Genomic DNA, 27,826 nt, shown 5'->3' on the forward strand with positions numbered 1-27,826 from the left:
ACATAACAGATTCAGGGGTTTAAACAGAAACAGAGCTGTGGTGAAAGACAAGTGGGAGTGAGAAATGGTGTACGAGAGTCTGCAAGAATTATTTTTTACCATCCTGCTCTTTGTACAGCATCTGTATTAAAGGCTTATGTATTTATCTCCTGTTGTTTTGCAGTCAATGAGTGGACAAGAACATGTGGAGTCTTGGATTGTTTTTTGTGAATTTAAATCCCATCCCATTTGGTCCATCTTACCATTCAGTGTCTGCCACCTTTTCATTACTTTCCCTGCACTGAGGTCTGCATTCAACACTCCTCTCCAATGCCTCTTTGCAAAACTTGGGCACCTTACACCCTCTAGTGGGAACCGAATGCAATTATGGATTATTTACTTCAATTGTTTTCAATTTGCATCGGCCTCACTGACACAGGGCTTATCTATTCTAATTGCAGTGACTAATGGCTTATAAATTAGCCTCTAGTTCTGGTTCTAAATAAATAAAACTCAAGGGTCATCCATTTCAAGCATAGCCATTTTTAATGCATTGTTATGAAGAACTTAAGTGTTGCGTACAGCAGTATTATCAAGCCTCATCCATCTCCAAGTATAGCAAGGCAAGCAAAGCATTTGGTTTGATTAGCACGACAGCAGCGAGCAGATGCAGATACAGAAGCAGCAGCATTTAGCTGAATCACATTAATTTGACGGAGCAGTGCAATAAGCTGAAGGTTGTGCAGAGTCTACAAGAAGTTACAATCAGGGCCCACGCGAGGTCAAAGGTCACACGTTTTCTATAGCAGAAGGTTTGGTCTTTGAGTCTGGGTATAGCAGGAAGCCAGAGAAAGTGCTGTCATCCTCACTGCTGGAGTAAACTCCATTCCAGTCTCTCAGCGTCTCCAGCCACACCTGGTCGCCTTCATTCAGCTGCATCAGTGCGAGGTTGGACGCCTGATCGATGTCCTGGCCGTACAGGGAATCCCGAGTCCGCAGCTTCCGTAGCCCATTAACCACTAGGGCAGCACGCACGGGCCGGTTGCGCACGGTGATGTGGTAAGTGAACAAGTAGACTCCTGGGTAGGTGACGTTGAACTTGTTGAGTGTTGGGTCCCAGTGCCCCTCCCCGTTGTAAAACACCTTATCAAACTTCACAGGCAGGCCAGGCGGAGGGAAGGACCTGCTGGGGAACAAGCCCACACTGAAGGCAGAGCGAACCAGCTCCGCACTCTCACCTGGTGTGCCTTTAGGGCCCCGAGGCCCACGCCCACCTTTAGCTCCCCTCTCCCCCCTCAGCCCTGCTAAGCCCCTCGCTCCTGGAGGTCCTGGGGGCCCTCTGGCACCAGTATCCCCCTTCCATCCCGGAGGCCCCAGCTCCCCTCTCTCTCCCTTTGCCCCATCAGTTCCATTCACTCCTGGGGGGCCCATCTCACCTCTCGGACCAGGAGGCCCACGCTCACCGACATCACCTTTCTCACCTGTTAGACACTCGCCTGTAAGTCCCTGTTCACCTTTCTGACCCTTTGTCCCAGCTACCCCAGGGGGACCCATAGGCCCCTCTCGCCCAGTGTTGCCCTTAGTCCCATTCAGGCCAGGCTCTCCTCTTTCTCCCGGGTCCCCTTTCAGACCGCTGAAGCCACGTTCACCTTTCTCTCCTCTGGGGCCTGGATCACCTGTAGCAGGTAATAATGTTATATTCAAATATGATGACACATAATTAGATTGTTTTTATTAAAGGTCCAGTGTGTGAGATTTAGGGGACTTTAGGGGCATCTGTATCAGTGAGAACTGCACACTGCAACCAGCTGAAACTTCTCCTGGTTAGATTTCTTTCAGTGTTTATTACTCAGGAGGTTTTTAGATAGAACCAAACTATCTGTAGTGGTCTCTCTTCCTCTCCAAAATAAATGGACCAGGTGATTTAAAACAGTAGATGAAGCAGTTTCATGTTACAAATAAGTGTTTCTGTGATGCTGTTTGGCACGTAGGAGATGGACCGTAGCCCAGCAACTACTAATGTGAGCTCAACATTTTTCTTGGATAACTGAAGATCAAGAGTTTCAGGAGGTTTTTACTGGGAGACAATTATCTGCAGAGGTCTCTTCCTCTCTAAAACAAATGGACCCGGTGATTTAAATTAGTAAAAATACTGAATACAGCAATTTCACGTCATAAAAAATTCTGTTTTGCCAATGCTTCCATCACTGAGGGGCTGCTAACTGCGGTGGATGATGCGAAAACACTAATGGCACTATCTAGAGCCAGTGTTTAGGATCTGGACGTTCAGGAGGTTTTTACTGAGAGCCAAATTATCCTCTTCAAAACAAGCTGACCTGGTGATTTAAACCAGTATAAAAAAAAATCGGAGATTTTCTGACTCTCTCGTAGCTTTTTTATTTTTTTTTTTTATTTTACTTTATTAATCCCCCTGAGGGGAAATTCAATGTTTTCACTCTTGCTTGTCAATTACACACAGGTCCGAAAGACACACACATGCACAAACAAGACCTATACATGCACAAAGTGGAGAGATGTCCGGACGGGGACTCGAGCAGGCGACCCTCCGGTTCCCACCCCAAGTCCCTATGGACTGAGCTACTGCCGCCCTTCTTCTAACTACAGTGGCCAACATGAAAACACGAACAGCTCTATCTAGATCCAGTGTTTGGTTTGTCCCCTCTGGGCTACTGTAGAAACATGGTGGTGCAACTTGCTGATCTCTGCAGACAAGGACCAGCTCGCTATGCCGATACAAACAGCTCATTCTAAGGTAACGATTTTCAAGTGATTATACACTAAAGAAAAATACTTATTTTATTCAATTTCTTATGATATATTCCCCATAAATCCTACATACTAGACCTTTAAATTAATAATGTACATTTGGAAACATCTACAAGGTGTATTTATACATATTTTAATCTCATTTAAGTCAGTAAAATTAAAAGTGATTCTCGAATATGAATGCAATTTCTTTCGACGTTCTCATAGAATATACATACCTCTCTCTCCTGGTTTTCCTGGGATTCCAGGGGCACCAGGAAGACCCATCGGTCCTTGATCACCTTTGTCACCTGTGGTTGTTTTGATAAATAAAGCGCAGAAAATGACATCCACAAAGAACTTACACAGGACAGCATTTTGCATAAAAGGAGAGAGGAATAAAGAGAGAGAAACGGAGGGGCAATCAAAGATTCTCCTGCTGATAAGACCCGTTGTACCTATGTCGCCATTGAGTCCGTTGGCTCCAGGTAGTCCTGCTGGTCCTGGAGGTCCTCTGGGCCCTGTGTCTCCCTTCTCTCCTGGTAACCCTGGAAAACAGAGACAGGCGTGAATAAGGACAGAATTTTGAACTCCAAAAGGTAATTTATCTGAAAATAATCCATTTTACCTAGAGGGCCCCTCTCTCCCTGTGGTCCCGGTGGCCCTCTCTCTCCCATGGGTCCTACAGGGCCTCTCTCTGGCGGACAGCACTCACAGAAATTGAAGAAGCATTCATTGTAGTCAAGGGTATAGTTTCCAAGAGTGTTACCGGGAGGCACTATGGCGTCGGTGTGGAACTCAGTGGAGTAACTGTCGCTGGGGTAGGTGGTGCTGTCTGTAGGGGACAGGGTGTAAGCGTCCATCATAACCTCAGTTGTCTCATCTGTGTGCATTGGGGACGGGGTTGTGGTGGTGGTCCGTCCGAATCCTCCACCCCCACCGCTGCCCCCAGCTCTAGGGGGCTTCTTGGTGGTTTGAGGTCTGGGCCAGCGTGTGGTTCTGGCGCTGGAGGTCAGCACGGCCATCAGCACCACAAGGAGAGTGGTGAGGAAGACGAGGCGAAGGGAAGACATACTGAGGGCTTGACCCAATAAGCTGTAAGGTAGAAGAGCAGACGTTGAAAGAATACAGACGGAACAGGTGCAGCATTTTTTTGATGCATAATGACGCAACAAGTGCATCTTACCTGCTGATGTAAATGGTGCTGAGTCTTCACTCCATCCCCTCCAACTAGTGATTGATGTAGGCTGCTTCCTTCCTTCCTTATATTGCCCTGGTAGCCCAAAGAGAGAACAAGGGACAGAAACACGGGGGGTTATTAGGAGGTAGGTGGGCTGGCAAGAACAGATTACATGACTCCTGAGGGATATGAAATAAAGCAGGTTGTATACAAGGCAAGACTTTATTCTTTGTGATATGGGATATGATTCCAGGGCCCGAGAGTGTTCTTCACACACATTTGCTTTGTACACAAACAGCACAAATCTACGGTTACACACAACAGATTCACAAAATATGTGTATATAAGCATACACACACAAACTCACGCATTGTTGGTAATGAATAGCATATCATATTAAAGCAACCGGGTGCAACACTTTGCAGTGATCACACCGTTTGGCAGCACCTCAAAGCAGAAAATGGATCACCATACGCCCAGTGGGAGAGGGATCAATGTCCCAAAACAGGCGACGTGGCAACATTGATCCAACCGTTCACCTCCTTGATCAAACCAACCCAAAGAGCCTGGTAAACCTCATGGAAACCTGGCCCCGCTGAACTAAGCTTTACATGTCTCAGTGTGTGTGTTGGATGCTGTTTCAAAGCTCTGACAATGAATGATTCCTGGTTGGTTGTGAAGGTTCCACACAAAATCTGATGAGGAGCCATATGAGATGTACTTGGCAAAATAAAAGTTGAACAAAGGCAGAGAAGGTCACTATGACAATCTACAACTGTCTAGCTGAGCATATATCCTGACAAGCAACCCAATTGCCAGAAAAATGTAAGCATTGTGTGCATTTCTGCAAATCACAGACACGTTAAAAAACAAATACCACTTGGTTATGGTTAGGCTTAAAATGCCCAGTTTTGGGGGCACAACCCCTGCTGGAAAAGCAGTGATGTCTCTGTAACAAGCAAACAGTGATGGGCTGCTACAAAACACCCACATTTGCTACGTTTAGTGGTCACTTCGCAGAAAACACTGACGTTTAGTGCCTAAAAATCCACTGGAAACACAGGAATTACTTGCTAAATCACCACTTGTTTTGTTGTTTGTCATTCTCTAACAGTGGACTGCAGCTTGGCCGACGTCTCGCTGAGGGGACCTACAGTACCATTCACCACCCTCCCCCAGCTCCTGATGACAGAGTCAGCTTATACATCACGTCAGAAACGTTAATTTGATTCGTACAAAACATGGAAATGTAACATATTCCTTGTTTGGAGAAACCAAAATTTTCTCCAGGTGACTGGGCTGCAAACTGAGTGCATACACTGCTTTATTGTAGAGGTGATTTATGTAACAAGGAATGTTTGAAATACAAAAAACCTCCTCACAGCCACACTGATATTGAAATGATTTCCTGCAAATTTCAGCTGTTCAAATGAAAAAAAGAATTCAATGCACTGGTGTTCTCTGATCAATACCCTTCTCTGAACAGATATGTTTTTAGCTTTCTTTTAAAAAATATTTAGAGAGCTAGCTTGATATCTATAGGCAGTGTGCTCTATAGCTTTGTGGTGTAACTAACAAAGGCTGCATCCCTGATCTTCTTCCGGCTGTTGCTGGGAACCTCCAATAAACCAGCAGCAGGTGATCGCAGTGGTCTTGAACACAAATAGTTAACAAAGGAGTTAGCAAAGTAGCTCGATCCCAGCCCATGCAGGGCTTTGTATACAAAGAGGAGGACTTTAACATCAATTCTAAATGTAACAGTAAGTCAGTGCAGAGCAGCTAAGACTGGACTGATGTGCTGTGTCCTCTTGGATCTGGTTAATAGCCGAGCTGCAGAGTTTCAAATGAGCTGAAACCTCCTGAACAATGAACACTGAAGGAAAGTTTCAGCTAGTTGCAATCTGCAGTCCTCACCACTTGATGCCACTAAATCCCCCTAAATCTCACACACTGCTCCTTTAATTAATGCATGTGTGAAAACTGTGTGAATTGCCCCTTTGTGCAGCTGTGACGTGCTGTGATGACTGTGTGACTGTGATGTGACTGCCAGAGGTGTATTAATCCAGAGAGCCACCAGAGGGCAGTGTTTGGTCAATGCAATGAGTGCTGTGGTAAAATCTGAACAAAGGCTCGGTCTCACATTGGCAATAGGGCAACAACACCATATATTATGATCTATAGTTTTGCCGCAGATGTATTGCAGCTGCTTTATAAGTGCGTGTGTCCACATCCATTCTATTCTATTCTGATGCCCAGCTGCTCATACAAAGTCAGCAGGGACATGAAATGTTCCGTGATGAAAGGCAGATAATATGGCGTGAAACTGTATTTAGATTTGATATCACTCTGATATGTCATATCATACTGGATGACATCATTATTTCATTCCGCAGCCACCGCCATTGGATCCAATGTTTTGCTTGTCCGTGGTATACGGTTGCAGCTGCGCACTCTTGGCAGCACCGACCACATTTAAAGAATGAGCCAGTGTCAAGGTGGTCGCTGTCAAAACAACCCACATCCGCTACATGCTTTCAAAATAAATCCCTGATTGTAAAAACATGCAATGTGCACGTCAGTACAGCTGATCGTGATGTTTATGCTTTTGACTTCCTGTCTTATTCTCACTGTGTTTGGGTGGTTTGACGCAGATCAAGAATGGAGGTGTGTGAAAAATACAATGTTGATGCAGAGACTGAATAGACACAAATCCAGGAGAAGAAACGGGGTCATTGGCGGAAAAAGGAGGCCACTGTTAGTCACATCGTCGACTCTCGCCCCCCGGTGACTCCCATGTCTCTCGTCGGGGTGGGTGTAACCCAAAATATCCGTCATCCTACAATGGGCTGTGGAAGATCGGCTCGACTCGGAGAATCCTCTTGCAGCTGTTCAGGGAGCCGAAGATAGGACCAAGACATCGGACCGAGTCAATGACGGTGGCCTGCCCGCTTTTGTCCTGCGCTTCTCGGCCCCGGTGTCTGGCAGGCTGCCGCGCACAGTGCGTAAATGCGGACGGAGTAGAGAAGACAGGCCCCGGAGGAGCACTTTAAATGTTGAAATTCAGTCTCATCGTGGCAGTGAATCGATTTCTTCATAGTTCCGCTGAGCGGATGGAGTGAATTGTGCAAAAGAGGAGAGAGACAGACCGCAGTTCGGTTGCGTGTGATGATAGGAGACACAATGACGCTCTTGTCTCTTCTGGGTCGGATCATGCGTTATTTTCTCCTCAGGCCGGAGACGTTGTTTCTGTTGTGCATCAGTCTGGCGCTGTGGAGTTATTTCTTCCACACCGACGAGGTGAAAACCATCGTCAAGTCCAGCCGGGACGCCGTGAAGATGGTGAAGGGGAAAGTAGCGGAGATGATGCAGAATGACCGGCTGGGAGGCCTCAGTGTCCTGGACGCAGAGTTCTCCAAAACCTGGGAGTTCAAGAACAACAATGTAGCCGTGTACTCCATACAGGGGAGGAGAGATCACATGGAGGACCGCTTTGAGGTGCTCACCGACCTCACCAACAAGAGCCACCCGTCCATATTCGGGATATTTGACGGTCACGGTGGAGAGGTAGGCTGGGAGGGAGAGTTTACACGCAGTGATATCTCTATGCATTTGTTCGGACTCATCCGGACGCAAAGACCCGCTGCACACGTGCCAGCATCATTTGGATTCAGAGCAGACAGAGAGGAAGCTCTCTGCAGCAAGCATAAGGTTAAAAATGCAGATTTTTTGGGCAATAAAATCTATAACAGGCAAAACTCACATGATATCATATAAAATATTAAGGGGAGGGACATTAGAGTAAAGACCAGGAAGACAACAAAGGTAGGTCCATGGGCTGATCTTAAGACAATGGGCCTATGGGCACAGATATGCAAAGGGCCCCACCACCTCTTCTACGTGAGCGCAAGAAACACAGACTTTGGTGGTTTTTAGTCTCTTTGTAGTTGTAATGCATCTTTTTTTGGTTTTGTATCTCTTTGTGGTCCTTTCGTGTCTCCTTTTGGTTATTTTGTGTCTTTTTTGTGGCTTTGTTTCTCTTAGTAGTCATTTTTTGTCTCCTTGTGGTTGTTATTGTCTCTTTGTAGTCACTATGTGTCTGCTTTTGGTAATTTTGTGTCTTTTTGTAGTTGTTTTGGTCTCCTTTGTGTAATTTTGTGTCTCTTTTTTGTGGCCTTTTGGTCGTTTTGCGTCTCTTGGTAGTCATTTTTGGTCTCCTTGAGGTTGTTTTGTGTCTTTCTGTGGTCATATTGGTCTCCTTCGGGTACTCTTTGAGGTAATTCTGTGTCTTTTTTGTTTCTTTGTTTCTCTTTTTAGTCATTTTGTGTATTTTTGTAGTTGTTTTGGTCTCCTTGGCGTAATTTTGTGTCTCTTTTTTGTGTCCTTTTGGTCATTAAGTGTCTCTTTGTTGTCATTATATGTCTCCTTTTGGTAATTTTGTGTCTTTTTTGTTGCATTGTGTCTCCTTGTGGTTGTTTTGTGTCTTTCTGTAGAGATTTTGGTCTTCTTGGGGTAATTATGTGTCTCTTTGAGGTAATTTTGTGTCCTGTTGGTCATTTTGTGGGTTTTTTTTGGTTGTTTTGAAATTCATCTTGGTTGGTAATTTGAGCTACACTTTACAGATGAAGGCCGCCTGGGGGCCCTGACACTTTGGGCCCCTGTGCCTGTGCTTGGTAGGCCTGTATAGTAATCCATCCATGATCACTATGCATTTATTTAGACTCATCCAGACCCAAAGACGCGCTGCACATTAGCAAGCATTGACTGAATTCAGTGCAGATAGAGGGGGAGTTCTTTGGAGAAAGCATACAGTTAGAATTGCTGCTTTTTGGGAGAACATAAAAAAATTGATTGTAGTAAAAATGATATTATATAAAATATTAAGCTAAAGAGATAAGAAATAAGAGGCAGGACAAGGCCAACTGTCCAGCACCACAGAGACAAAGACATACACCACTTGAATTACACACTTCATACTCACCCCATTTTCAAACAGAATAATCCCCCCACCATTGTATTCTTTTGAGTGAACACCTCCTCCATCCCTCTGCCAATTAGGGAGTTGACTTTGTCACAAAGACCTTGTGTGTGTGTGTGTGTGTGTGTGTGTGTGTGTGTGCGCGTGCATGGGGTTAGTGATGTGTGTGAGGGTTTTGTCTATCTTTTCTCCACTCCCTGTTTTGTCAAGGGTCAGCCGTTTCTCATGGCTGACTTCAGACCACGTGTCCTGGACGCCATCTGTCACATCAGCACCACTGTCCCCAGGAGGTTTCAGCATATGAGATATTTCAGAATGATGCTGGTTAAATTCCAGATTTCCATTAATACAACAAGCAAAACTATGAGAGACACGAAGAGTGTAAATTGTTTATAGCATGTCCTCTGAGGCTCCAGCCCCAACTGTTTTCTCATAAGCTCTGAATTTATACTATTCCCTAAAGACATCTAATGTAAAGCCCCTTTCCCACTAGACAAAAGCCCCACAAATGCCCACTAACACTGGCTTTTGTATTAAATGTAAAAGGTTATAATTGGAATTTATTTCAATTCAATTCAATTCAATTCAATTTTATTTATAAAGCCCAATATCACAAATCACAATTTGCCTCAATTTTCAGTGACAAATGACTCTGCAGTAGTCGCAGGTCCAGCTCTAATTGGGTTCAACCAACCAAAAATACGACACCCAGGTGGATGTGCTGACTTTTGCCCATTTGCTGTCACAATGCATACTGTCCATCTCTATCCAAGCAGCACTCAAACATTGGTCAAAATTTAGTCGGCACCTAGTTAGAGACTTAATAAGTAAGAGATATAAAAAAGCAGTACCCACTATCACTTTTATTGGCCTGCACACTGCTCTCTGCTGTTTCCCTGTTTTCTGGCCCATCCGTGATGTTCAACATGACACACCAGGAAAAAAGACAATACAAAAGAGAAATGTGTACTTGTCTGCTGCAGAGCTGTGAGAATGGATAGTATTGCCATTTTTAATGAATTTTCCTGAGGTTAAAAAACCTGCATACACCCACAAATTGTAGTGGGAAAGTATATCATTTAGTAAATGTTCTTCTGATGGCCTAACATTCCTTTCACAGTATTGAAGACGACATTTACTTGGCATTGTTGGGGATTCTTGATTTGCACTTAAAGCAGCTCAGACTATGATGGCATGGATTAAAATGTAGCAGATTTGCCAACTAAACATTAATTCTGTGAACTCCAGCACAGCATTTAAAAAAGTAGGTTTCAAGATTAGTAATGCTGTTTACACCAGACTCCTATCCAATCTCAGCCCGTTCTCACTCCCGACTCATCAAATACTTTGTTGGTGGACCTCGGCAGCAGACACCCCCGCAGAGAGGCCCTCTTAGAGGTGGTATCATACACACCAGGCGGCGGCAGTTTCTGTTTCAGGCAACTACAGCAGTAGAACAAGCGAGAAAGTCTGCATAAGCTGGGTGGGTCAAACAAACTCTGGACTTTCACCCAGGAGCCTGCTGTTCATTCCCCATGTGAAACTAAAAGTCAATTCAGATATTTCAACATCAAAGTAGTTAGCTAGTATGTGTAGCATGCTATGTTGGTACGTGACGCAACATGTCAGTAGTAACAGCTGTACTTATTTAAAGCCAAATCCCAGAAACAAAGATGTCCAGTTTATTATTATTAACTGCCAAGGAACAAAACAAAGAAGCAAAACTCAAAAAGAAAGTGAACAGCAAATTTTCACATTGAGAGGCTGGAAGCAGTGAAGTTTTGCATTTTTGCCTAAGAATTTACTTCAGCTCATTGTAGGTTTATTAGGTTTTCATTAACTATTGGAGATGCATTAGTCTTACATAAAGGAAGTCCCAGTTGTACAAGGCCAAGGTGTTTGAATCATTATTTTAACACACATTTGATAATGCACATTAATCCTATAATTTCACTTGTGCCCACTTTTTAAGTCTCATATATTTTTGATAAAGCACCTTTCAGACTCTTTGTACAAAGATTAATGGTTACACACACTTGACCTATTCAAAAATAAACTAGTTATGAAGAAGTACTTCTATCTTATCTCTGCAAATTTAGGTAACCATCCAGGAATGAAAATTAAAGCTCTGTTTCTTAACACAAATGTTGTCATTCATGCTCAACATTCATTCCTGTGTCTGACATGCTGCACATTCACAGAGCTCCTCGTTCTCTTTTCTTAGAGATTGGGAGTATTGTTGGGTTGTTTTCAATCGTAAAGAGGGAGACAACAGACAGAGAGCAGAGGGTGTTTACCCATCTGGATCGCTCTGTTTATTCCTGTCCCAAAAACAAATATTTGTCTTTACTCTATGTCCTGACATGTTTAACTCTTTCTCCACTTTTTCTCTGCTGTAAGTTTTTCTCCCTTTCTTTAGTCACATCTTTGTAAATAAGTGTGTTCATATGTGTCTGCTTGTTTGTCCCCTGCTTTTATATCTTTATTTTATCTTTCAGTCGTCAGATAGGGTTTGGCCTCAAAACGATTGGGTCACTCTCACCTCAGCTATTATAGGGTCATTAGCATCAATACACAGAGATATGGAAACACACACACACACACACAGTTTCCAGTCTAAAAACTAAGCACTCAGAGTAAATGCTGATATTAAATCAATGGGAGATGAGTCTAATGTTAAGGGTAAATTGGGAAAGTTGTGCTACCTTCTGGGACTCGCAATGCTAATGATGTTGTCGGGAAATATTCGGCATGTGCGGATATCCCAGGATGTTTATTTGCCGTGCATTTTAATGCAGGTTAGCACAACTGTAAACACACACACAGACACACACACAAGTACACAAACATCACCAATATTAAATGAAGCGATGCCGCCAAACCAAATATGGGCCGATAGAACTGGCCGTGTCTGGCAGTGCAGCGTGTTTTGGCTCTGAAAACACACAGGAAATTTCTCAAACACGTCTCTGTTTTTCCCTCCCTGTGTTTTTATCGAGGCAGTGAGTTATTGCCCCAGAATTATAAAAGTCAGCACAAGCTGCTGCTCCCCTTTGAAAATGATTTACTGAGACTATTTGCTGTTGAAGCAAAAACTTTGAGTCGTTAACAACTTGAACAGGCTTTCAAACTACGACTGCATAAAACTGAATTTATAGTTGACACGAGGGGCAAATAGGATTAAATAAATAAGCAATGTCAATAATGGATCCACAATACAAATTAATCAACCTTTAATAAAGTTGGCCCAGTATTTACATTCACTCATTAAATCCTCAGACAGTGAAACATTTGAGTCGTATATGAAGTCTGTAACTGGCTCAGCTGTTTGCGTCAAATGGAAATTTACACTTGCAGCTCTTTTCCTGATAGAGGCTCTCTCAGTGCCTCGCTCTCCAATTAAATAAATGAATGAGTACGCTTGTCCAGCAAAAGGGGAAGAGAGAGGGGGGCAGCAGGAGGAGGTGGTTACATTCTAATGATTATTAGGAATATTATAATTACATGCAGGTCTCATTCCCTTGTTGTATTTTACTCCCAATTCCATTAAAGGTGTTTCTACAGTAGCCCAGAACCAGTGGCGTAAGGTAGTTACCATGGGCCCCAGTGCATGATAGTTACTAGTAAAACTGTCAACTGTTTATAAAAAAGTCAATGTAATCTAATTTAGGGAGCTTTTCTAGTTTTTCCCTCCTGTTCGTTTGTCTCTTGTCCTTTCTTACGACCACTTCTCTGTTTAAAAGGCACGACTGCTCACTGGACTTGCAGATGTGCTCAGCTTGTCATTCTTGACAGATACTGCGCCTAAAATAGCTACTGTATCGTGTCGTCTTGTCACATGATCAAATTGAGACTTGATATCAGACACCAACAACTGTCACTGCATACCTGTATATGTAAAACATATCAAAGAAAATAAGAAATTGATCAGGGTTTTGATTCCCAGTCAGGGAGGGGTAAGACATATCCAGCACATATCTGGACCCTTAGGCAAGGTCCTTAATGCTGCTAGCCTACCTCAGGATGAGTGAAACCACAAACATGAGAGTCATACGTGCTCAGAAGTCACCTGGGTCAACAAGGTCAGCGTCAGGTGTTGGAGAACCAGGGCAACCTGGAACTAGAACAGTGGGAGATATATGTATATGTAGTTTATTTATGGTTTTTCAAGTTCATGTAGAATAAGTGTTTAATTCTTTATAGATTGCTACTGACTGTTTTACCAAAAAAGGCAACAAAAGATAAGAAAAAATTATGACAGAGATGGGTTTGCATATAGCCTGTAGTAAATGGCACCATTTTTAATGTAATGGGAGTTCTTCTTTGACACAGGTGTAGCTCTGAGATGGCAATCGGAATCACTGGCAAGGGCCCCCACCTCACAGGCCTCAGTGCAACCACACTGCCTGCACTGTCTGTATTTACACCCCTGCCCAGAACAGACAAACACTGGCTCTCGATAGGGCCATTTTTTCCAGATGCCACCGCAATTGGCATCCCCTCCGTGACAAGAGCGTAGGAAAAACACTATTTTTGTTATGTAAAACAGCTTTTTTCAGTGTGTTTACCTGTTTAATTCATGGTGTCCATTTGTTTTGGAGAGGAAGAGACCTCTGTGAATAATTCAGCTCCTGGTAAAAACCTCTTCAAGGTCTGGATCTGAAGTTATCGGAGAAATAAATGTGCGCACAGGTGCCGAACATGGTAGGAGCAACACTGATTTGTAACATGAAACTGCTTTATACAGTGTTTTTACCAGGTTTTAATCACCTGATCTGTTTGTGTTGTAGAGAAAGAGACCTCTGTGGATAATTCAGCTCTGGTATAAACCTCCTAAGCAGTGAACGTTGAAAGAATTCTAATGGAGTGAAGTTTCAGCTGGTTCTTACACGCTGTTTCTTTAAAGACAAACTCTTGCACCAGCTCAGCTTTTTAGTTGCATTGTGGTAGTGGTCAATAAGACCTACAAAATGCATCATCACATTCATAAATTTTTGGTACTGAAGGGTCAAAATTCAATGATACTGAATTCACACATGGTCTCATACTTGTGCTGCAGAGCTGCTCCAGCAAATCGTCAGAACATCAGAAAGTGAAGCATGTCGATTGAATGGCCCCAAAGTGCCTTAAATTTTCATCAGAACTGCGAATATGAAATATGTACTCTTATCAATCAGGACATTAAGATGGTATGAAATTTTCCCATTTCAGATTTGATTCGACAGCATTAGCATAATGGGAATCTTGGCAGAGAAAATGAGGGTAGAAGCAGATAGGTAAGGGCAGGAGCAGGAGGAGGGTAAGTGGGCTGGAGGATGTGGAGGCTGTTCAATAATTCAGCACAGAGCACCTGCTGTATGAAACGGAAAAAAAAGCACTCATCTAAATTAGGGTTGCAATGGAGCATATTACCAACTGAAAATGTGATGATATGTATATTTATAATACAGTGCAGTCAGTTATATGAAGACATTTCTCAGCTTGTTTAGCAGGAAAAAGCACCAAAAGTATTTATGGAGTTTTTTGGGCTGTTGGGTGCAAACCATAAACACCACATTTTAACATACACATATATGCACATACATAAATACACCTCATAAAAATGTTATGAGGAACATGTTCGAAATACAGCTGTGTATTTACACATGACTGAGCTATATAAGTATTCATTTGAAGTCTGTTTTTGGCCACCTGACAACATTAAGTCTACTTTTAGCTGTGTTTCAGTCTCCACTAACCCCGAAGGGAAATGGCTCTTTACAGTGTGATGCTGGGCAGGCAGTGTACAGTGGGTTTATCAGGGCTTTTTATAAGGATAGAGTCTTTGAAGTGGGCTTGTATGAGGTACTTTAGTCAGTGTTTTACATACAGTAGCTGTCAGTCAGCACGTACCCAGTTTGGGGAAGCCGGCATTTCACTTAAACAACAGTTTAAGTGTGTGCTACATTTACATTTCTTTCACTGCTTTACTTTGCTGTCAGACAGCCCTTTCAAACTAGGAAGCTGTTAACAGCTTCAGTTCCCCATCTATGCTCTCGTCAAAACCGCCAGACTCCTTTGACAGAAACAGTAATTTAAGCTCACTGAACACGGGAGCTGCTGTTCTACAGCTGCCTGGATCAGTTTGTTTGTGAGTCTTATTGTGTGAGTTTGGTGAGTCTGAAGTAAATGTTTTAAAGGCCAGAGTCACAAAAGAAGTCAAACAAAGTATCTGATCAAGGCAGCAGTAGATCAGGAACTCCTGTGTTCAGTAATGTTAAATTAATGTTTTTCTCAATGGAGGCTGGCTTTGAAGAGAGCGATGTAACAGCTTCAGTTCCCCCTCAGAAATTGATGTCTGATAGCAACGTAAAGCGGGGAAAATATTCTAAATATAGTGTACACTTCAAGTGATGTTCATTTTTTTGGGTGGGACTTTTTTTCAAGTCTCTAAAATACATTTTGCTGCAGCAGAACATCGCTTTGATGCTGCTTCTCCAAGCTGGGGGCATGCCAACCACAATGTATGTAACACACTGACTCTGGATGACCTCATACAACCCCCCCTATGAAAGATCTGAACTATTCTGCTGTGGCTGAAACAATGTTGAAGAGAGTGGGCAGTACACAATACACAGTAAAGTCATGGGCTGAAAAGTCCGTCCGCAGAGCCAAGGGTAACTGCTCAGTGGAAATCTCTGAACTTCTAAACTGACTTGACGCCAAAACAGCTCTGTGCTTTGCCTTTACTTATCCACCTTCAGCTGTCTAACCCTCCGTGTCTTCTCTCCCCTCCCCTCGTCTCTCCCAGGCTGCAGCTGACTATGTGAAGGCCCACCTGCCAGACTCCCTGAAGCAGCAGCTGCAGGCCTTTGAGAGAGAGAAGAGAGAGAGCGCTCTCTCTTACAGCAGCATTCTCGAGCAGCGCATCCTGACCGTGGATCGTGAGATGCTGGATAAGTTGTCTGCCAACCACGATGAAGCAGGTCAGAAAGGGGGGAGGAGAGTGGTGGGAAGTGTAAATATATATGTACAGTATATGTGTGTGTGTTGGGGACAGTTTATGAGCCAACAGAGAGAAGATAGGAAGGAAAATAAGACTTTAAATATTTGTGGGAAAGCTGGATGAGTGTTTCGGGAAGTGAAAATAAGCAGCTGAGATGTATATAGTGAAAACACACCCTAAAATCCCACCCACACAAATCGTTAGCAGACATGTGTCCCTTTTGTGTCATTAATTTTGATTAGAAACCAAACATTTTGCATGAGTTGCTTTGCACCCTGGTCAAAGAATAGATTTTAAAATGTCGTCAAACACTACTTATCTACCTCTCGCAGGACACGGTGTGTGACAGCATCATGGCTAACAAATAAAATCTTATAATTCCCTGTATAATATCCTCTCAGCACAATGACATTTACATCTTTGACAGGTTCCCTTAACTTGTAATACTGACTGAGAAAAGTGAGACTGCTGTGTTGTAACATTATGCTGCTGCACATTGACGCTAGCGTGGTTGATATTCTGTGCTCTGATGTAAAATTCAGAGCTGCAGTCCAGATCGATCAGTTGGTGGCATTTGATACACATAGCTTGAGAAAGTGTTGTTTTTGGCCTATTGTTTTTCATTGTTGTTTGGTGACCGTACCGCGTAGTGTCAATTCAGCATATTAAAGACACAATGAAATGCTAGCCATGTTGTCAGTGAGTATTTTCTGATGTACACTATGGCTACGGCTTTGATGACGGTGATTAAAAACGCACAAGGCTGCACTTTTTTTGTATGGCATGTATCATTTTCACACATTCATTTATGCCTTTACTGTTTGTACTGTAATTTGTAGACAGATGATGTCATTGCAATATAGCGCTGCATAGCACAAAAGACAAAGTACAAAGTTAGAAATGTAAACACAGGAAACACCCCTCAGGCAGAACTGTACATGCAGCGCTGAACTTGTGAGCTATATTAGAGAACTGGTTGATGTAGAGAGCCTCACACATCCCCTTTCATTCGGGAAAGTCAAGATTCACCTGATAGCGAGTCATCACTGTAGGACACATTTACAAACTAATATGTACAGAAAATATGCATGACAAATTATGACAACTAGTTCAACCATTTTTGCATGTAATGACTTATGCAGTGGACTAATGCCTAAATGTACACTCTGTTCAAATGCACCGAGGTGACTGTGAAAAACTGTAATACCGTTTCACATATCTGTAGATCACAAATTAAAGGTCAAACATTCCCATATGTCATTATAGCTTACTGTACACGTACTCTCAGGCCCGGGGATTAGGTGCGGCCTAATCTTACAAATCACTGCATTTATTAATGCCGTGGAACGTCAACGAAAATATAAAAGTGGCAGATATTATCATACCAGAGCTCACTTGACATTTTCATTGCTGGAGATATATTTACTGACATTTTGGACTCAGTCCAAGAATGCTGTAAGATTTATTTTTAGCCTAGCCTTCTTTTGCCCTGGTTAAGTACCACATTAACCAAACATTAACTTCCTCTTTCTTATATGCTCTAAGCAGTGCTTGTTTTGTTTGTGTGATACAATAAATCTGGCACAAACAGTAATACCTTGTATGGATTATTTTCACTTGCAACGTAGGACAGTGTGATAGCAAATATTTAAAGGGTAGCTTTGATATTTTTCAACCTGGACCCTTTTTTCCTGTGATTTATTTTTTTGTTTAAGTGACTAATGGAAACAATTTTTTTTTTGTCTATTGAGAAAGACCACTGCAGACAACCAGGCTGCAATGCAACCATTTGGGGCATTTGTGCCCTGTCAGTTTATGTCCACTTAAAGTGCTTGTTTTTGTCCACTGACAGGCTCAGACTGTTATTATAAGTGTCTGACAACATTAAGGAAAGGATCACTACAGAGATAGACTTTTTTGTTAAAGAGTAAAATCTGTTTTGTTTAACCAGGAACAGCCCCGAAATCGTGATTGCCAAACTTACCAGACTCCATTTAAAAAACCCAGTAATTTTAGCATATATAGAGCCTGCATGTTTTCACGTCTAATTGGGGGAATTAAGAGTTTATTTCAACAAAACCACAGTTGGGGATTGTTGGAACAGTGAGTGAGAGTAAGAAACCTTTTTGATTAATCACAAACAGCCCCAAACTCGCCATCACCAGATCCACAAGACTCCATTAAAAAAACCTAGTAATTTTAGCATTGTAAATCACATTTCATTCAAAGTCGACAAAAACGAAATAAAACTCACAAAAGCCATCTTGGATCATTTTAACACTGTTCCAACCATTACCAACTGTGGTTTTGTTGAAATAAACCCTTAGCTCACTGGGTTACACGTGAAAACATGCTGGCTCTATATATGCTAAAATTACTGTTTTTTTAAATGGAGTCTGGTAAGTTTAGCAATTTTGATTTTGGGGCTGTTTCTGGTTAATCAAAAACGATCGTACTCTTTGACAAAAAGGTCCATCTTTGTAGTGATCCTTTCTATAACATTGCCAGACACATAGGATAACAGTCTGAGCCTGCCAGTGGCAAAAACAGGCACTTTTAATGGATGTAAATTGACAGAGCGAACCTGCCCTGAGTCGTTACATTGCAGCCTTTTTCGCTGTTGTTGGCCGCCGCTTAATACTGGACCAATTTCAGTGTTGTTCCTGTAAATCATTTAGACAAAAAAACATGGCAAAATAGAGTCAAGGTTAAAAAATACAGGAGAACCATCACAGGCACCAACAAATGTTATGATGTGGTAAACCCCAGGCGTCTGTCACCCCCAAACATGTGACTGTATCAGATTCAGAGTTGTTGGAACATTTCCTAAAAACAGATTTCTAATTTCCTCCTTTTGCTCTTTCCTCTTTTCTTTGCAGGAACGACATGTTTAATAGCGCTGCTGTCAGACAGAGAACTCACAGTGGCGAACGTCGGAGACTCTCGTGGCGTGCTGTGTGACAAAGATGGGAATGCTGTTGCACTATCACATGACCACAAGCCGTATCAGCTCAAAGAGCGCAAGAGGATCAAGAGGGCAGGTACATGATGAGAGAAACAACCCTGTACCCGCACTGCACTTTCATGCGGATGAATTTAGGGTCCTCTGTTGCCATCTGTTGGTGTATGTAGGAACAGCATTGTGTTAATAAACACAGCACGGGGTCAGATTCAGATTAAATAGATACCTGTAAGTCCCAGGATCCTGTAAGTCGTTATAATGAGAAGCTGTCTTAAAATAAAGACGAAGGATCTCAAGCTCATTTAGATTTTCTGTCACACTAACTCATGAAGTGGGTGGATATACAGTATGTCTACATAACCACATCATCAGACTGTGCTTAAACCTTCTTATATCTTCACTTCCAGGTGGTTTCATCAGTTTTAATGGATCCTGGAGAGTCCAGGGAATCCTGGCAATGTCCCGCTCTCTGGGGGACTACCCGCTGAAAAACCTCAACGTAGTCATCCCCGACCCCGACATCATGACGTTTGACATGGACAAGCTGCAGCCAGAGTTCATGATCCTGGCATCAGATGGCCTGTGGGACGCTTTCAGCAATGAGGAGGCCGTTCGGTTCGTCCGCGAGCGTCTGGACGAGCCTCACTTTGGCGCCAAGAGCATCGTCCTCCAGTCTTTCTACCGCGGCTGTCCCGACAACATCACCGTCATGGTGGTGAAGTTCAAAAGTGGAGCCGGGGGGAGCAGCAAGGCGGGGGAGTAGGTCAGGGTAAAGTTTAGAGCTGAAATTATGATCAATGTTTAAATGATTTTCCACATCTTGTGGACGGAGCAGGGAGTGTGATCACAGTGTAGGAAGTTTAAGTTTGGACACTGAGAACTGTACAAGTACACACACACACACACACACACACACACACACACACACACACACAAACAAGTTTTGTTTGTAGGTTTCTGATTGAGATAAGGGCATTTAAACACAACACAGATTTCATAACCATCAGCCAACTTCATGATGAACACATAAAACTATTAAACACACACAGACACTAGACAGGGGATTTTTTTCTTAACCAGCACACATCAGACTGTGATTGATTTAACTACTGTTTACTGTACACGCACACGAATGGTACAGCTCCACTGGAGGCTTCTTCAGAGGAGGCTTCAACTAGTGCCTATCCAAGATTAACTGTGCAAACACAGGAAGCTACTGAAAATGGATGTGCAAAAACAAAAACACCACCCTGCTTGCTGCATTTTGATGATGCTCTCCAGTAATGTTCTCGTCTGTTAAATGTTTGACCCGGAAAATGGCGTCAAATATAAAAAGACTCCAGTGGATCCATACCTTGAACTGATGCCGCACCCAAAATCTACCCTTTGAGTATCAAACACTCACCACCTGTAGAGTTGAGAGGTAGATGTTCATCATTTGTAGTTTGTCACAGTAGAAAAAAGTAGCATAAATATTGTTGAACAGCAGGAGCTCTGATTGGCAGGTTGCAGTGTGTTGGCAGGACTCTGACCAATCACAGCTCTTACTACTATTGTGTGGGTTTAGTTTCATATCATCTTTAAATAAAAGAGGGCTGTCTTTAAAGGAATACTTCGCCCCTAAATGATCACTTTAATCAGGAGAGACAGAAGGTCTTTGGCGCTTAGACACCAGAGGGAGATTATTTGTGATCGAGGGACATCTGAGCAGCAGCAAGATGAATCCACCCCTAGAGTCTAGACACTGGTGGAGGTGGTGGTGGCTGATGACTTTGGCTGATGACTGCTGAGGCGAATAGAGGCTGCATCCGAGAAGACTAGGTGATGATGGGGAGGTGGAGGGTATGCACAGCAGCAGCATTAAAGGACTGCAGGCAGAAAAAAAAAACCCATATATAAAATGAGGAGCAGTGAGATGATAGGCTGATGGAGAAGGTGTGTAGAACAGCTGATGGCTCGATTGACAGCCCCGAACACTGACAGCCAGAGATAGAGTGTGAGCATGCGTACAAGGAGTGAAGAGCAGGGTGAGGAACAAAGTTACAGCCTAAGCACGAAGAAGTATTGTCTTCCTGACTGAACTTTCACTAGAGCTTCATTTGTATATCAGTTACACACCCTGTGTTACCTTGAATTCATAAAGCAAACTTTGTCTTCCTTGCATGTCTGCATGATAGGCGAAGAATCCAAAAACAGAGAAAATTCTTGATTGCTTGGAGTAAAAAGGGGGCTGCATTTAACAACAGCAAAACTATATCAAAACATCAGTTTACAAACTCTGACAAAACTCCAGTCTTATGCTCAGCACTTCCTAAACACATGCATTCTTATTAAAACCTTATGATTTAAAATGCTTTGGCGTAAACAGTCTTCTGCCCGGATTATTAATGCACTTGGGTATTTGAAATCCTGTCCCCCAGTTCATTCACTCACCAGGAGTTCTGCCTTCACTCACCTGTGCCCGGTGCTTTACAGCCAGTGGACTAGCTGGGAGGCCGTATTTCAAGCAGAGTTTAAACACAGACAGTTGCCCAGGTGCACTATTCATACATGCATGAGACTGTTTACGCAGAGGTGTTTTAAATCATAAGGTTTTAGCAAAAATGCATGTGTTCAGGAAGTACTAAGAATAGGACTGGACAGATAAAACTTGGATTATACGACACAAATTGTGTGAAAGTTTGCAAACAGATATTTGGATTCAGTTTTGCTGTAATTAAATGCGGCCCGCTTTAACTTGAATTGATCAAGGATTTTCTCCTTTTTTGGATTCTTCGTTCATTATGGAGGCATGCCAGAAAATAAAGTTTGCTTCATGAATTCAAGTTGCACATTAATTAATATACAAATGATCATTTTGGGGGTGAAGTATTCCATTAAATTAAAGAGACCGCAAAATGTAAACTAATTGTGGGATGGAATATGAAAGGTCAACACATAAGTAGATTTTTTTGAAAGTAATGTGATTCCATTTTAAAATGTATGTACTGATCATGTAAAGATTACATTAGGAAAAAGAATTAGTAATGTAGATATTAATGTAGATTTAACTAAACGACTTATAATAACATTTTAAGGTTAGTGATACTCAGACGATAGGTTTTGGGTGCAGCATTACATTAACATACAACACATGCACACATACACACAAACAGTTATGTAAAAAAAAAAAAAAAGCACTTTGAGATGTTTATTTTTGGAATGGTAAATTCTGACATATCAGCCAATGTAAACACTGTATATCCACAGTAGTACAAGAGGGGTCAATATACAGTATGTAGAGCCTGATTTAGTTCCTGACCTTCACCTCTTGGTACTGCAATTTCGTGGAGCTAATGTAAACTGTTATGTCAAAGTTGTTTTACACCATCTGTATTGGGGCATGTGCTTTGTCTTACCCATGCTCGTGAACAAAGTACATACAGTATGTATCCATGGACGCTGGTGGCTGCCTTCGACCTGGGAAGCGCACGAAACGAGGTGCAACAGACTCTGCTGCTGTGAGAACCCGGCTAAAAGATGACACATGGTGAACTGTACAGAAGGAATGCTAGTAGCTAGTAATATGATATGCTCCTGAAGCAATACAACCGATGACTTCAACAGCAGCAACCTGTCAAGGAAGGTTACAGTAAACCATACTTGATTTACGACTGTGTTATGTTGAACTACTTTTTACCACTGTGTCACAACCTAATTTAACAGTTTACCTAATGCCTTATTTTGGTGTTAAATGTTCATCACAGTGACGGCCTTTGGAAAGAAACTGTTCTCATGTCTGGTCAAGCAGCGTCATGCCTGAGCTCATCAGAGGCAGTTAGAGTCATGCTGTCATGACATGAGGGAAGAAGAATATCGCAACCAGGATAAAGTGTATACATGCAACAGTATCCTGGTATACAGGTGCCTCATTAGGAGAAACAGGGTATGGTGTTTACATGCTCAAACACATGAACAGGATACTTCAAAAACCCAATCATAAACAGGTTACTCACATCCATGTAAAGGCACGCTTAAAGAAATGTGGCCCGGCCGACCCTTTTACATGAGTTGCAACACAAAAAACCTAGGCCAAAAAAGTAGTTTACATTAGTGTATTTGAAATTAGGGGGGAATGAATCAAAGCTTCGTTGAGAAATATTCACCATTAATCAAAGCTTCAAGGAGAGGATGAGAGGAAACATCAGTTTTCAGTCGTTGCACCTAAAATAACGTGACAATTAGCCACTTTGTTAGCATGCAGAGAAAAGAATATTTATTCACATGCGCACATAAGTATGAGAAATATGAAAAGTCTTTGTTGATTAGACCCCATTGTGATATCATCTATTCAAGGAGGGTGGTAAAGACGTAGTAGATTAGGGAACCCCCCCCCCATGGATTCTAGACGCTGGTGGTGGTAATGATGGTGATGAGATGAGATGAAGAGGGGGCTGAGGATCTGGATGTGAAGAGGAATGGGCTTTTGATGAGCTCGTCTCGGGCTCTGGAGGAGGTGACGACGTGAATGGGGTGGAGGAGGGCGTGACGAGTCCATCTAAAACGACAGCAGAGAGGAGAAGAGATTTAAAGTTTGGCAGCAGCAACATAAATGGCTGAAGGGGATCATGTCAAAGTCTGACTAGTCTGGGGCTGTTAGTGGCCATTTTGGTAAGGAAATGGAACCAGGGCGAGTGAGACAGGATCCGGAATTCGATGGATGTGCCTTTCCGTAAAAATACAAGCACCAGGCTAATAAGAATGCGGTGAAACTTTTAATTTAAAGAATATAATTTACAAGAAAAGCCCCAAGCCATTAAGTTAATTGATTTTCTTACACCCCTCATCACCCCAAATCGATGGTGCTCCAGAATTTAAAGTTTTACTATGGTGAACACTTTTAGTTTGGTGAATTTGGTGAATACCGCATCCGCTCCCTAGACCAGAACCAGAATCCAGACAAAATTCAGAGTGAATAGACACCAGGCTCTTCGCTTGAAGAGCCTGGTGACGCGAGGCTAAGTCTGACTGGGAGAGGGAACACCTGCAGTCAGCTGATTGGTGGAAGTGGTGGGAGTGGGATAGAAAGAGAATTCAGTCTTCCTGACTGAACTTGGGCTGAGCTTCATCAGTTTGAAAAAAAAAATACTTGGTAGGACTGCAAATATGTTACATACAGTTTTCAGGTGATTTACCAAACTGGTTGTAGACTTGTGTATGCAAGTTTCCTTTGGCATATCATGCTCTCAACTTTTTGGGGGTCATCTCTGTAGATTCTGAAACTAGTCCAGATGCTTTATTGACATCTTGCTAGCATATCTGTGGGCCTGTCACAGGTGTTTGAAATGTCACAAAACTAGGCCTCTCAAGTTTAAATTTTCTTTCTCTGAGAATTACTAGTACCATAATGAAATATGTTGGATTACTGTCTCTTAATTTATGGGCTATTTGGGCTATTTGAGGTAATGCTATAGAGAAACGGAGCATTCAAATGCTAATTTGGACATCAGTTACCATGGCAACAATCAGAGCTTTGAAGCAATCAAATCAGCCACATTAGAAATATAATTTAAGCATCCTAAAGTTATTACAAGTATACTTGTACTTTCTGTGCTGAATTTAAAATATACATTTAAAAGGTGCACTTCAAAATCACCTGAAGTGGTATTTCAGTGTACTTTACTGTAAATGTATTGTAAATTGTATGTCAGTGCGCTCTTAAAAGGTATACCAAACTGCAAATAGTGTCAGTGGTAATTTAGTGTACTTATGGAAAGTGCACTTATTTTTCCTTTGTGATACACTATTAGTGTACTTTATTAAAGTGTACTTTAATTTCACCTACCAAGGAGTACATTTAAATATACTTACAGACAGTTCACGCTAAAGTTAATTTTAAAGTGTACTTCAATGTTCTTTGAAAAAGTATATTAAATTGCAGATACTTACAGTGGTAATTTAGTTTACTTTTGAAATTAATTTTGCTAATAGTGTATTGTAGTATATACATACATGAAAAGTAATTTATTCTAAGTTATAAGTTGTAGTTTAGTTCACTTCAAATATGTACACAGTAAATCTCAAACACACAGTGTGTGTGCAGTGTTTTAGTAAATGTATAATAAGTGTACTTTAGTTACATGCTTGGATATCATGTTAGTACACCAATAGAATGTTTAAAGAAGTGTTTCAGTCCTTTGAAACCTGAGCAAATTGGCTTGATTGCTTTTAAAAACATGGAAAGAAGGCAATGAGCAACAAAGGAAGAAATGATCCAAAAAAATTGCAAGAAGTTAGTAAAAAGAAAAAAATAAAAGAAAAAAAATGTAATTTAAAATGTAATAGTAATTATTGTTAATAATAATTATAATATATATATATATAATAATTAAAAATGGTTTTACCCCAGGCTTTTTCTTCTTCCCTTAGTTTAAAAAAAATCTGAATCTATTATTTTTTTGCAAATTGTAGGAACTTTTCTTACCAAGTTGCTCATTGTCTTTTTGCCATGTTTTTTGAAAGAAATCACACCTTTATGCTCAATGTTCAAATGTTTAAACACCTATGAAAGGTGTCTGAAAGCATCACAAAAAGTGTCGCTCCACATTTCAACGGGTTAAAGGGGCACTTCAATATGCGTTTCATTTTTAGTCTTTCCAAATGTTCATTTCAGTACACTTGTGAATAGCACACTTTGTTTCCATCACTTGGTAGTGTATAGGTCTGGACGGGACTTGCTTTACAGAAGGATTTCACTTCACATGTCTCTCTCTTTAACATTTTAGTAGTAGTAGTAATTATTAAGCTATTATTATTATCGTTTTGTCATTACTATGTAGAGGTCAATCTACTAGGGGTTTTCATAATTGTACTTTTTTAAATATTTATGTCAAACTTTTAACAAACAGTGTCTCAAGAAATAATCAAAATCATTCACATTCATATGAAACACTGAAACAGGAAAAGACAACAAAAACAAAATTAATCTAACATAAAATAAAGTGGAAATAAAGACACCAGTGACCTATGACTATAGTTTCACATAAAAACTTTAAAGATATTGCCTACACTTAACAACATTTAACAAGCGTACAGGTGATATGATGTCAAGGTCACATGATGCATGGTGTAACAGTCTGAAGTCCAGTGTAGATGATGACTGCTATCTTCCTCAGAGCTGGAACCGTCATTATCAAGTAAGTACATCTAAATTAATCTAGCTTGTTCATTTGTAGGTAACGCAAATAAATCATAGTCTCAGACTGTCTACTTTTGATGCATAATTCATGTTTAGTTCTTTTTGCCTATTTATCTATATTTACCTACAGGCACGGTGCCAGGATTTTTTCTCTCCCGGGGCTAAGGGGGAGCTTGACCGATATGTGGGGGTGCTAAGAAAATAACTGATTTTCATGACTTCAGTTACTTTATAAGGAGGTTCTTGTTTTTTCAAAAAAAGCAGCTATGATACACAGCACAAGCATGTTCGATATAAAAATGGTTTTAACTGAATTTGGCCAAAGAATGTCCAACAAAACAGTTCAGCCTAATACAAGTGACCACAAGGCAATGGCAAAAATGTTTCATGTGCAAAGGTGACAGATTCAGCACCAGACAGCACCGGACAGCGCCCATCGCCTGCCAATAACCAGACAATACATCCAAAATGCGACAGCAAGTGCATTTATTCCATATGCATTATTAATATGAATATTCCAGCCATTTGTAATCCTCATACCATCTACAATTTTTTCTTGATCACAAAACGATCCATTGCAACGGACTGTAGGCTAGCTAGCCTTAGCCTAACGTGCGAGTATAAACAAAGGACTCCCCCCTCCCCTCCTCTCCCCTCACACACACACACACACACACACACACACACAGGTTATGGTACACCAATCAATGGGGTACAGGCGCAGCACAAACATGCAAGCGAGGATTGCATTGGAACAGAATGGCTACTTGTGAACTTTTTATTGTTTTCAACTTAAAAATATATATTATAAGATGTAAAATAAAATGCTTGAGGGGCTTAACTAGGGCTACAGAGATTTTTGACGGGGCTATAGCACCCCCTAGCCCCAGTGTAGCGCCGTCCCTGTTTACCTATGCCGATATTTACATGTTAGCTTTAGTCGTGGGTTGGAACATTTGCGGACATGTTGGCTCAGCTGATGTCACTGCACACTATCTGATTAGTAAAGCATGCAGGGATTAAGATTGAACAATTAATTTATTCTTAAGTAAAACACAAGTAGATATAAAACAGAGGTTAAAAGTCTAAGTCACTCAGAAGAATAAAACATCCCCTGGACAAAATAAGATGTCTCTGATAAAAGAGTGTCCAAACCAGCTAAGAGCAGTTCTACTTAAGCTTTGGCTGCAGCATGTGGTAGTCTCCAGTTGGTGAATACAAAAGTGGGACGTTACCATAGGAGTGGTGAAGTGCAGATTAACTCACCATTTTCCCAAGAAGCGTCTCCCTCTTTCCTGCAGCGTCCAGCTGTTGCAGCATGTCATGTATGTGTGCCAAACTGTCCCTGCTTTTACACTCTCCTGTTCAGACCTGGCTGTAGGCTGACATCTTTCTTCCCCTTGTTCTCCAGTCACATCTTGTGCAAACCAAGACCCTTCCACAGTGCCCTTATCACCACAGCTGTGAGCCCTCCTTCTCTGGCACTTCACGCCTGCCCTGCATTTGATAATTAGCTGAGAGAAGACAATCTGAAAAAGACCCTCACAGAGACCAGTGCACCAATCACAACACGCAGAACATCTGCACCATCATTCTGTGACACAGGTTTATTTGTTATTATAATAATTATTTATTAACCAATGTCTCAGCTGAACTCACATTAGCTACACCTCCTAACTAAACCCAAGCTGTCTGGGTGAAAACTCAATTAAAACCCTGATATATAAGGAGAGATGAAAAAGATAATCCTGTAAACTAATCTTATTGTTGCTGTTAGATTTCTTAGATCTAAGTAGGACTGA

At 41.7% G+C, this 27,826-nt stretch overlaps 2 protein-coding genes and 1 long non-coding RNA gene across 4 annotated transcripts; 1 reads left to right on the forward strand and 2 right to left on the reverse strand.

Moving 5' to 3' along the window:
* Positions 1-505: 505 nt before the first annotated feature.
* Positions 506-7,393, reverse strand: otol1a (otolin 1a). Of its 2 annotated transcripts, none has more exons than XM_033651234.2 (6): positions 6,291-7,393; positions 3,932-4,018; positions 3,374-3,840; positions 3,204-3,293; positions 2,985-3,056; positions 506-1,655 (listed from the first exon to the last, which is right to left on the reverse strand). In XM_033651234.2, the coding sequence occupies exons 3-6, from the start codon at positions 3,816-3,818 to the stop codon at positions 769-771; spliced, it is 1,494 nt and encodes a 497-aa protein (XP_033507125.1). In that variant the 5' UTR covers positions 3,819-3,840; positions 3,932-4,018; positions 6,291-7,393; the 3' UTR covers positions 506-768. The 2 variants fall into 2 exon arrangements, with proteins under 2 accessions (XP_033507125.1, XP_078029447.1); XM_078173321.1 differs by having other exon boundaries at positions 6,554-6,680.
* Positions 6,579-24,566, forward strand: ppm1la (protein phosphatase, Mg2+/Mn2+ dependent, 1La). The gene is made up of 4 exons (XM_033651238.2): positions 6,579-7,489; positions 15,691-15,865; positions 18,765-18,926; positions 19,255-24,566. The coding sequence occupies exons 1-4, from the start codon at positions 7,091-7,093 to the stop codon at positions 19,608-19,610; spliced, it is 1,092 nt and encodes a 363-aa protein (XP_033507129.1). The 5' UTR covers positions 6,579-7,090; the 3' UTR covers positions 19,611-24,566.
* On the reverse strand, positions 23,341-27,751 carry LOC144465106 (uncharacterized). The gene is made up of 2 exons (XR_013492463.1): positions 27,291-27,751; positions 23,341-23,384 (listed from the first exon to the last, which is right to left on the reverse strand). It is a non-coding gene; the product is annotated as an uncharacterized LOC144465106 (long non-coding RNA).
* Positions 27,752-27,826: the final 75 nt, after the last annotated feature.

Source organism: Epinephelus lanceolatus, chromosome 12 (assembly GCF_041903045.1).
Source record: "Epinephelus lanceolatus isolate andai-2023 chromosome 12, ASM4190304v1, whole genome shotgun sequence".
In the NCBI taxonomy this organism is placed as follows: domain Eukaryota; kingdom Metazoa; phylum Chordata; class Actinopteri; order Perciformes; family Serranidae; genus Epinephelus; species Epinephelus lanceolatus.